This window comes from Lampetra fluviatilis, chromosome 60 (assembly GCF_964198595.1).
Source record: "Lampetra fluviatilis chromosome 60, kcLamFluv1.1, whole genome shotgun sequence".
NCBI classification, from domain to species: Eukaryota; Metazoa; Chordata; class Hyperoartia; order Petromyzontiformes; family Petromyzontidae; genus Lampetra; species Lampetra fluviatilis.
The window spans coordinates 4,031,842-4,043,214 of record NC_136334.1 but is presented as its reverse complement, the minus strand read 5'-3'; the positions used below and the strand labels follow the sequence as shown (position 1 = coordinate 4,043,214).

The 11,373-nt window shown below is 48.7% G+C and overlaps 1 protein-coding gene across 1 annotated transcript in view; it reads right to left on the bottom strand.

Annotated features, from left to right (window-relative positions):
* Nucleotides 1–787: 787 nt before the first annotated feature.
* LOC144950912 (glycine receptor subunit alpha-2-like) overlaps nt 788–11,373 on the bottom strand; it is a 138,548-nt gene continuing 127,962 nt past the window's right edge. The window contains exons 9-10 of the mRNA XM_078881081.1: nt 6,943–7,217; nt 788–1,304 (exon numbers count right to left, since the gene is read on the bottom strand). Coding sequence (XP_078737207.1) covers nt 1,289–1,304; nt 6,943–7,217 — 291 coding nt within the window. The 3' untranslated portion in view covers nt 788–1,288. The remainder of the gene's footprint in view (nt 1,305–6,942; nt 7,218–11,373) is intronic.

Below are 11,373 nucleotides of genomic sequence, written 5' to 3'. Positions count from 1 at the left end.
GCAAAGTGCCACGGCTGATGAATAAAAGGGCAGCAGCCGCCCCAGCCAGACAACGTAACAGAGCTGCGCTTTGCTGGAGAGTTGAAATCTGAGTGGTGCCACGATGATACGGATGTATAGCAAAGTTAGGGGTGGGGGGGAAGGGGGGGCATTTATCTTTGCATCCGAATTATTTATCTTTGCATCCGAATAATTTCGCGACTATCGGCAATTAAACAATCGTTTTGTTTGATTTACAATTTGCGCTACATCAGCTTCATTTGGCGAAATGGCGAAAGCTCAACATCGTCGTTGAGCTTTTGAGTCTCGCGGTATTTGTGAAGCGTGGCTGCCCGTATTATGGGAGGCATTGATTTGGTTTTCTTTTTGTTTCTTTAAATCACTTCACTAAAAATGTAGAACAAGTCAAAATACAGACCGAGGTTTCAATTGTGGAGCAAATGCCAACGAGAAGCATTGCATCTTGGGAAAGTTTGGAAAGCCCATTTGAAGATCACTTTTTATAAAGCCACATATATGCCGACCAAATGTTGTTCTTGTTAACCGTGCCTATCACCCAATTTCCGCGATAATTACAGCACATATCCATTCATTGATCAAAGCACTTGCATTTTGTTTAGCAAAATCTTATCACAGAAACACAAAAATAAACACGGTTGATAGTATTATATATTCCCCCCCCCCCCGCTGCCTTGGGACGGCACACTTTTCACAGTAATCGATTATGTACAACTGGACGTGGGGTCTGGAAGCGCTGTAAAAGTGTTACGGTTATTTGAACGTTTAAACGGAAGCAGTAGTCGGCCCCGGGAAGGCTTCGAAACGGCAGCGCGAGTTAAAGCGGTCAGAATCACGCTCGCTTGGTAACTGCACACGCGTAAGGCTAGCAGTGGCAGATGTCACAGGGAACATGTATTGCCTTTGCGTTCCTGGCAAGAGCGGTATGGGGGGGAGGTGTTGGGATAGGAGGAGGAGGGGGGGGGGCTCTGTGGATTTGAGGGGGGCCAAGTGGTGGGAGATCGGTGTGTCTGTACCAGGTCTTCATTCTTGCACCATGTGAACATGTGACCACCAAAAATAGTGACCTTTGATGTTAAAAGTTTGTCCCTCTCTCTCACTCTCTCTCCCTACAATCAAGGAAATTAAAAGAAAATAAAACCTCCTAAAATAAAAAAAAAACCTGAAAAAATAACGAATCCTTTCGCTGTAATCGTTTTTCGTGTGTGTGTGTGTGAAATTGAGTAAATGAGCCACGGACGTTGGTAGCGAGCCACGGGATAACCCGGGGTCACTTGCCGGCATCTCTGTGGGTAAGCAAAGGCATCAACTTTAGGCCCTTGCCGGCTGAAAGCCACAGCGGCAGAAAGAGAGAGAGAGACACGATGCCCTTACACAGCCGCATCCGACAATCACCCCGAAGGCATTCACCGCAGACAGAGACTCACCCTTGCCTTGAGGAGCACGTTCAACTGCTTTCACGTGTTACATCGCGCGATTGAACAGAGGGGAGGATTAACACGTAGGCTTTCGCGACCGGTATTATTCATAATAAAGGTTTTTTTGGGGTTAGATCGCGATATTTATAAATGTGTCGCGACCCTCCGCGTCGTCGTACTCAAAGTGTAAATGTTGTGGATTCACTCTTCAACACACCGGTGGGCTAAAGTAGTGAATTATTTTGTCTTTTGTCAACGTGACACATTTGTTACTGATTGGCCGTGTCGGGTGGTGGAGGGTTGCGACACATTTATAAATAACGCGATTTAACCCCAAAAACCTTTACTATGAAGAGAGGAGAAGATACTCGCAGCTGAGTGAGTGGGGAGCGAGCGGAGAGAGAGGGTGATGGGTAATGAATGATTATAAAAGTAAACACTCTGAATAATGAAAGCACTCTGTAACAATGATAATATTGATGACAGAAATGTAATATGTATGCTGTTTGTTAACCTTTATGGATGGTGTGAGAATTAAATCACCTTCTAACCCTCACGCTACGGATAATTGCAAAACAGAGACTCAATTAGTCATCTCTACTTCGCAATGAATAACCCGCAGGTGATGTTACAGTTTATTGCTCCTTTCTGCATTGCGGCACCGACACCTATTATTGTCCGCGGTCTAATTAAGAGTCGAATGGAGTTTTCCAGAAACCCCGAGTGACTCCGGGTTTTAATACGATCTGCGCCGCTAATTGTTCAAGAGAAGATCTGCCTCACAAGCAAACGTTTAAATGCAGGCCTTTAACTTGGGCCTCGCGTTATTTCGCATCGGATAAAGAGCGATGAGCACGGTTATGTCGCGTGTTAGGCGACACGTTACTTTGATATCCAAATGAGCATATGCTCGCGTGAAATGAATGTATGTATGCGTATGTCGTACATTGGAAACAGATCTCAATTCTGACAACACAAGTAGCGAATGGCTACATTTACCACAGTGATGAAGTGTCAATTGTACAAATACGTTAACCAGTCACATTTCCAGAGTAAATGGCGTTCTTTGCTCCGTTACAAATTGAATATGGATTAAGGGATAGTCTCTATTTAGAATCATCTTTGACATGTTTGTTTACTTCTTTTATTTTAGATTCATCAAGCATAACAACCATGCCCACCGTGGCCGCAACCCCCTCTGTGGCTAAAGTAAACTATAAACTATTAAAATACTATTTGTATTTTACCAGGTAAGGTCCACTGGCCTATATTATAGATTCTTTTTCAGCAGCTACCTGGCCACAAATGACAGCTCAACAAAGTGGCTCATCATCACGTGGACATTTATAGCAGTCGGCAAATACTATAAACGCACGTTGATTCTAAATGTGGAGGGAAAAACGGGAGGTCCCGGAGAAAAATCCACGCGACCACGGGGGAAAACTCCAAATATAGAGTAGGCGTCAGGGTTGGGATTGAACCCACGACCTCCTGTATACCAGGCGAGGTAGTTAACATCTCCTAGCCACCGCGGAAGTGGTCAGCGGCAGACCGTGTCATCGCGCATCGACGGTGGACTTGGGTCGTCTCAGGTGGAAGGACTCAAAAGTGGTCTCGGGACTTAGGCAATTAAAATAATTCACTTATTGATCCCGGTGAAGTTACTCAAACGATGAACTACTAGGAGCCTCTTTTATTATAGCACAGTAACAACACTAGGTGCGGGCTTGGTCTTGAAGCTCGTCCCTTCCCTTGAACGTCCCCTGCCCTTGTGCTCTGCCCTTTATTATCACTCGAGCCCCCTTTCTAGAACGTTCCCTCACTGTTTTATCCCCTAGTCCAGGGGTCGGCAACCTACGGCTCCGGAGCCGCATGCAGCTCTTTGCGGGCTGCTTCTTGACGATATGTACGTATGTACAGTATGTACTCAGATGCATTGCGGCTCTTGAAATACTGAATTTTGTACCGAATTGGAAAGAAATGGCTCTTCTTGTTATTTTGGTTGCCGACCCCTGCCCTAGTCAATAACTGTCATTCCCCTCTAACGGTTCCCAACCGTCGCCCCCGGGTCCCGCGCTGTTCCCCAGCCTATTCTCGTCCAAATCCTTCTCCTCCAATCACTTCAAAAGCCCTGCCTCCCGACCAATCACAGTGGAGGCCTGTCTCTGCCAATCGGAGGCCTTGGCCTACTGTTTGAATAACCGTTAGGCTGCGCCTTGGCTTGGGGTGAGTGCTTGTTAATTTCGGTCATCGCACATAAATGGCACACTGAGTCGCGGGAATCGATTTTCAGGATGGGTCCTGCTGCTACATTGGATTTGATTTTATTTTAAGAATATTTGCAGCCAATTAAGGACGAGTCGTATTTATTAAACGTGTGGGGAGGAATCCGGAGCAACCGGGGAAAAGGCACGCCTTGGGCGAGGGGGCAACGCTCTATCCCCGTACAGACGGAAACAGGTAGCGATTATTCCACTTGCTGTACTGCCTTCTCCTGGCGAGCCAGGGTATATGGCACCTCCTCGACGCCCATGGGAAGAGAGTTTCGCAACACCTGTGCGGTGATCCACCAACTACTCTCACTGCTGCCTCCACAGTGCACGATTGCAGCTGGATTGGACTTAGGGCAGACTCAGGGCGGACTCGGGGAGGACTCAGGGAGGACTCAGGACAAACTCCGAAACTCGGGGCAGACTCGGGGCTGTCGCTCCGCACTGCCGATGAGGCTGCTATTGCCCGGCTCCAGTAACACGAGATCAAGATAATAACAAAATAACTTCTTTTTTTTACAGCGGATGCACTTGTCAAATTTGCAGGAAACCCAGCAGTGATATTCTAAGCTTTCACACGATATCAACCCCCCCCACCCAGCGAGAATTGGCATCGTAAAATGTGGTCGCCACTTTTGAGACCCTCCACAAATCCGTGCTAGGTTCTACTCGCGCATACGCAGAGACTGCACTCACTCAACCCGCTACGTGCAAAAGACTGGGTCCGTTTGGGAAAACATGTCTGCCAAAAATCACCCTCAGCTGAACTCCAACACATTCAATGCACATTACCACTCTTCTCGACCGAGTTTTTGCAATTGCAGTGGGGATGTGGAACTGAAACCTCCGGAGATTCTGGGCGGATGCTGGCCCGAAACTTAAAAAATAAAACTTGAGTCCCGCGACCATCTGGTCCTCGTCCGACAAGCTTGACATGAAAGAAGCGGCTTTACTTTTAGAAATGTGACCGCTAAGTTTCACTTTGTCGTAGCAATACACTCGCATTGCACGGCGACGTAACGTACGGGGGCATCGTGGTTTTCACGGAACGGAATCGAGGGGACACGGCGTATGTAATGTGAAGGATTTTCGACTGGTGGACGGTTCACATAGCTCACACAGGCGACATTAGGAAGCCACTGGAGCTACGCACTTTTAAATAAACATTAAAAGCTAATTTTTTTAACACCTTTTGTGCGTTTAGTTTGCCGTCCTTCCTCCGCACCTCCAATTAGCAGCGGTTGGCTACGTACGGTGCGAAAGAGGTTCAACATCCGGTACAATTACAATCACACCAGTAAATGAACGGCCACTGAAATGGCCAGCAATGGTCAGTGATGGTCAGCAACCGCGCGCAGAGGCCTTGTGCCATCAGCCAATCACAACACGGCAGGTAGCAGCGCTCGAGGAACCGCGAGAACCGTTCTCGGATGCCATCGCGGGGCACGGCTGCCCGCCGAGGGACCGGCGGTCTCACGCCCATCACCTTCCTAACGCCTCCAACGCCAACGCCCTCCCTACACCACCGCCAACGCACGCGCACGGCCGCGGAAATGTCATCGGCAGCGTGCGCCGTACGCGTAAAAAATGCGGAGAGGGGGAGAAGAGAAAAGCGTGAAAGCCGCCGGCCTCGGCGAATGCGTTGCAGTGCAAAATTATCGATGAAAGCGAAACAAAACGAAAAATGGCGCCGGAAACAAGCCGATGAAATGCAATACCAGAGCGTGGGTCTCGCTTGCCGGCGAGAAGCTCACCATCTCTCTCTTCCTCCGTGTTAAACCGACTACGTGTTCAACTGACTACGTGTTAAACCGACTACGTGTTAAACCGACTACGTGTTAAACCGACTAAGTGTTAAACCTAGTCGGTTTACTGACTACGTGTTAAACCGACTACGTGTTAAACCTAGTCGGCCATCAGTCGGTTTAACACAGTCAGTTTAACACGTAGTCGGTTTAACACGTAGTCGTAGTAGTCATAGGCTTTGGCGACCAATAATAGCCATCGGAGGGTTTTTTTTCTTTTGGGTTCGATCGCGTAAATACGAATGCGTCGTTAAACCCGCCACCATCACCCGACACAGCCAATGAGTAAGGTTTGTCACGTAAACCGGTTGTGTGTTGGAGAGGAAACCCACTACAGCATTTACAATTCGAGTACCGTGACGTTTCAGCGGTAATTACAACAACAACCAGCATCATCAGGCGACAGCCAGAGTTGTAGAGCAATCCTCCTCCTGTGTTGGTTTCTCTCACCCTGCTCATTCGAGTGTACGTCTGTCGAACCAGGCCTACACATTTGTTTCGTTGGGCGAGCGGAATTTGTTTTCCCGGGCCGTGCATGCGCGTGTACGGCAATTTTTATACCGTGATATCCGTGCAGGGGGTGGGGATTTGGGGTCGTCTTTACCCGTGGGTGAACTCGCGTGGGGAATACATGCGCGACGGTTGCAGGTTTCGTGCGGTGGACAGGTGAATGGGATAGCATAGCGGAAGACATGCCGGGGATATTGTTAGACAGTTTGCAGTGTTCCTATCTACTTGAGCAAAACGTCGAGCACGACATGTCAAGTGGCTTTTGCTTTAACATATAGTAGTAGTAGGCCTTCGCGACCAATGTTATCCACAACGGAGGTTTTTTGGGTTAGATCGCTTAATTACAGGCGAAACGTCACGGAACGTGAATTGTAAATGTTGCTCTCCAACACACTGGTGGTGCTGAAGTAGTAACCAATTGGCACGTTTTGTTTACGTGACAAACCTTACTAACTGGGTGTGTCGGGTGGCGGAGGGTTTGACGACACATTAATGCTTGCGCGATCTCACCCGAGAAAAAAAAAAACCTCCATTGTGGACGAACGACTTTTAACAGTCAGAAGGGTTGTACTCTCGACAGAAACGCCGTCCAAATTCCAGAGCCGCCAAACTAAACAACAAGACCCGCGGAGGACAGCCGATGAGCCGTTGGCGACTGCTGCCCGTTAACGTTGACGATTTCCCCGCATGGGCGAGCACGGCGACAAAAATGGGTTCACATGCGATGAAAATTAAAAGGAGCATGACTTTATCCGAAGGCGACGGCGTTTTTTTTTTGTTTTACGCGGCTGCTTAGCCACGCGCCGATCGAGCCGCGCCGTTCGGGTTAACGGTTCGACGTTTGAGAGAGAGAGAACGGGAGCGAGAGAGACAGACCGAGAGCGCCCCACAAGGTCACGAGCATCGCGCCGCGGCCCTTACCTCTTGTGAATGTCTTCGTGGCGCAATATTTTGTAGATAATCCAATAGAAGATATTGAAGAGGAGGAAGGAAAGAGGGAAGGCTGCTCGAGATATTGTGTCAATTTTCTTGGCCCGGTCGACATACTTCTTCTTGATGGCGTCTGGGTCCTTGGGTGGGATGGAAGAGGGGGGAGGGGCTGAGTTGGCTGCGTTGATTCCCTTGACGGACATGCCGTCGCCCGCCTGAAGGCACTGGCCCATGCCGTACATGTTGAAGCCCCTTCCATCCTCATCCTGGAACACACAGCACACAGTGAGGGGGAATTAACCCTTCGCTGCTTTGCACTGTATGCAAAGGGGGAGAGGGGTTGCCACGGCGAAGGAGAGAGGGGGTTGAAGACATGGCTGTAATATCATCCGTTAGCGTGGTCATGATACCGCGTAGGCTTTCCCGAGCATCCATAATGAAGTTTTTTTTTTGGGGGGGGGGGTAGATCTGGCAAAATCGCCTGATGAGGCTGGTTGTAATCACCAGTGACAAGTCGTACTCAATTGTAAATGCCGTGCTTTCGCTCTCCAAACACGCCGGTGGTGCTCACCTGGTGACCAATTGGCACGCTTTTTTTCTTCTTGGTTCTTTTGGTAAAGTCATGTAGAATGGAAATAATAAAATAATAAAATAAAACATAATAAAATAATTCTCACAACGTTTCGGCCACAGCTTGCGTTGTGGCCGAAACGTCGTGAGAATGCGTTGTGGCCGAAACGTCGTGAGAATTATTTTATTTTGTTTTATTTTATTATTTTATCATTTCCATTCTACGTGACTTTACCGAAAGAACCAAGAAGATGAATCCCTGCAGTCACGAAAGCTTTAAATCGAAATTTGGCACGCTTTTGTTTACGTGACAAACCTTACTGACCAGGGCTGTGTGGTGGTGGCGGCGGGTTTAACGACAACGTTGAGATTTACGCGATGTAACCCCAAAAAAAACTTTATTATGTGGTCATCACATTTGCACCTCCGGTAGGGTGCGAAAGAAGTTCAACGTACGTAGACACATAGACTCACACACGGAGAGCCACAGACATACACGGTTAGGGGCCGTGATATGGCCCGGCAAAACATCTGCTGCTCCCCCCCCCCCCCGCCTCATCCCCCCCAGTTGGCACATGACATTAAAGATCCCCGTGGCGTAGCACGCAAGAGCTGGGGGGGTGTCGCGGTCTGAATTCGCCAACATTTTTCAAAACATTTATCCAGCAAATTATTCGATGGGGGTATTTACGCCATCAGCGATCGTCAAGTATAATTTACGTCGCAATAACACATGATGATGATATACGGGCAAAAAATGCATTAGGCAGCAAAGGCACGACAGAAAGTGACCGTATCTTTTGCCTGTCAAGATGACGGCACAGTTTTGACCAACATTCCGCGCAGTCTTCATATGCACCAGTTTTGAACGGTCTTACTCCGCGCGAAGCCGATACAGGGATTCCTCTACTTACGAATGAGTTAGGCTCCAGAGGTCTGTTCGTAAGTCGATTTGTTCATAAGTCCAACTTTACTCCTGTCAATACCAAACATGTTGTACAGCATGTGCACTAAGCACAAGGTTTCCTCATCACTTGCGGTTGTGAAGCCCTCGGTAGCCTGCAGCCGTTTGTGCGCCATCTCCGTCCTCTTTGTCGGGGAGATGGGGCACAACTAAAAATATCCTGACCAAACGCAGGTTGGGAACCGCTGAACTAGCAGATGTGATAAGCTTTGGATGGGGATTTGCAATCACATTAACCCTTTCCCATCCCGATGACGTACGTCATGTTAGTTATTCTTCAGATTCCGTTCCCCGATGACGTAAGTGTACGTAATCGGAACTTGCGTCATCAGAACGCAATCGAAAGAAAAGCTCAAATAAAATAACTGTATCGGAAACGTCTTCTGACCTCAAGACGTACCGAGGGCGTGTGGCACAGTTTGGCGCCGGCTATCGTAGAGTGCGGTCGTGTCGCTACGATTCTCTGCGGTTGAGCAACACAGTATTTCAAAAAATAACGATGCTATGCCTCTCTAAATAAATACAATTTACGTGGAACCACTCGCCCGTTCCGGGACTCAGCGGTGTACGGGACACCCACCCACACCCCGGCAACTTGCAGCAACGTCTCGGTACGCGAAAAGGGTTAAGAATCCACTGCCGAGCAGAAAGGCAGATGGTGCTCGCCTCAGAGGATGTTGAATGAGGGAGGCGAGCATTGGCATGGCAGTAGCAGCACGAGGGGTTTCATCAGGGGCACAAATAAAACCCCCCACCTCTGAATGACGACCGAGGTCATTTGGTGTTAAGATACGGTCACAGAACCTCTTCATATTCCTTTTTGTCGCGAAAATTCCATCATTCCCGATGTCACATTCGCATGCCACTTCGACTTCCCCTCGACTGCTCGCGATTTTGCAACATGGCGTCGTGGGGGAGGGGCAGAGGTCGCAAGCGGGTTTTGATTCCTTACCCGTACCCGGCCGCACCAGGGTCGCAAATGGGTACCCGTACCCGGCAGGGTATGGGTAGCCGTTCCCTACCCGTACCCGTTACCTACCCGAAATGAGTGACAAACGGCTACTCACCAGTGACTCACGGCCTACCCGTACCCGGCCGCACCAGGGTCGCAAACGGCTACCCATACCCGGCCGGATACGGGTAGCCGGGTATCGGGTAGGGTACGGGTATCGGGTACCCGGTTGCGACCTCTGGGGAGGGGTACTTGCCAATGCGGTCGCGGATTCGTTTTTTATTCCTTCGATCATGGAGAGGGAGCGATCTAAGCCTCAAGTGAGTGCAGGAAGTGAGAGCGACAGCAAAAGCTGCAGCGTGTACACAATTCTTCGGCGCGTGCCGTGACGGGGCACTGCACGATCCGACCGTGTCCTCGCAAAGCTACATTGGCGTGTGGTTGCCGAACGAACACGTTAATAAGGTCGCGCTCATTACACACACACACACAAAGCGCTTGCCAACAAATGAACCGCAAGACCTCGCTGATCTCGTCAAGGGGCATAAACCGTCATCACGCAAACTCCGGGTCACCCTCGCAGCAGCGGTTTTTGGCTCGGCCATCAAGCGAAGACGGTGGTCACCGCATCGAGCGCTTTCTGATGTGCTTCTGTGGCCGTCTGGAACGCTCTTCCTTCCGATATTAGGAAGCCACTGGAGCTGTGGACTTTAAAATTTTCTATATTGAAAATGAATTTCTTTAGAACAGTTTTTTTGTGTTTAGATTGTTGTCCTTCCCCCGCACCTCCGATTATCATGGTTGACTACGTACGGTGCGAAAGAAGTTCAACATACACACGTATAGAAAAAAGTGATGAGTTTGGCTCAAAGAGTAGAGCAGTTGAATAGACTTGCTCGTCTTCTGACCGTCATCACACCCCCGTCATCATCCAAGGTAAATAAAAGTTGACTATAATTTACAGATATTTTATATTATTTTTTCTATTTTGGTGTACTATTTGTGTGATGATCGATTTGTATTATTGCACAAATTAACTAAGTGTACGAACGTTATGTTTAATACAGTACAAGATTAATGTTATGAAATATTTTCATATTCTCCTGCTGTATGTTCAGTTGGGCACAGGAACCGAATATCCCATTTTCCCCCCTAATATAAACATCCAATCTACGTGATCAAGGTTTTTTTTTGGGTTAGATCGCATGAATATAAATGCTGTCGTTAATCCCGCCACTACCCGCCACAGCAAATTAGTAAGGTTTGTCACGTAAACAATCATCGGCAAAACGTCGTACTCAAATTGTAAATGTCGTGGGTTCACTCTCCAACACGCCGGTGTGCTGAAATATCACGTTTTGTGTACGTGTCAAACCTTTACTAATTGGCTGTGTCGAGTGGCGGCGGGTTTAACGGCACATTTATATTTTACGCGACCTAACTAAAAAAGAAACCTTCATTATGGAGAATATTGGTCGCGGAAGCCTACGCGTTAAACATCCTAACTAGATTCGCGAATTCTACCTTCGCGCAGTATTTCAAGAACCGAACCCTCGCGGATGTTGAGCCTTCGCCGTGCGACTGTTTGAGGCGGGAAGCTTAATGTTCGTCCTGCGTAACGTGTCGCGAGAACTAGACTCTCCCAACGACGAGAAAGGTAACAACCACTTGGCACACACCGGCGCAATTCATTCTGCGGACGCACCGAATGTCTGAGCGGGATGGCGTAAGCAAGCTCGGAAGTTTGAAATGAAACGAGGCCCGAAAAGACGTGGCGATGGTAATGAGCGTGGGGAGGGGGGGGGGGATTTTGACGGGTAAAGGGGTGTGGGATGGATGGTGGCAGGTTGATTGGCAGGCCTCGGAGTGGACAAACTCTTGAGTCGGAAAACCACGGGGAAGACCCGATGACGATGGGATGGCTCCTGAAGTGGAC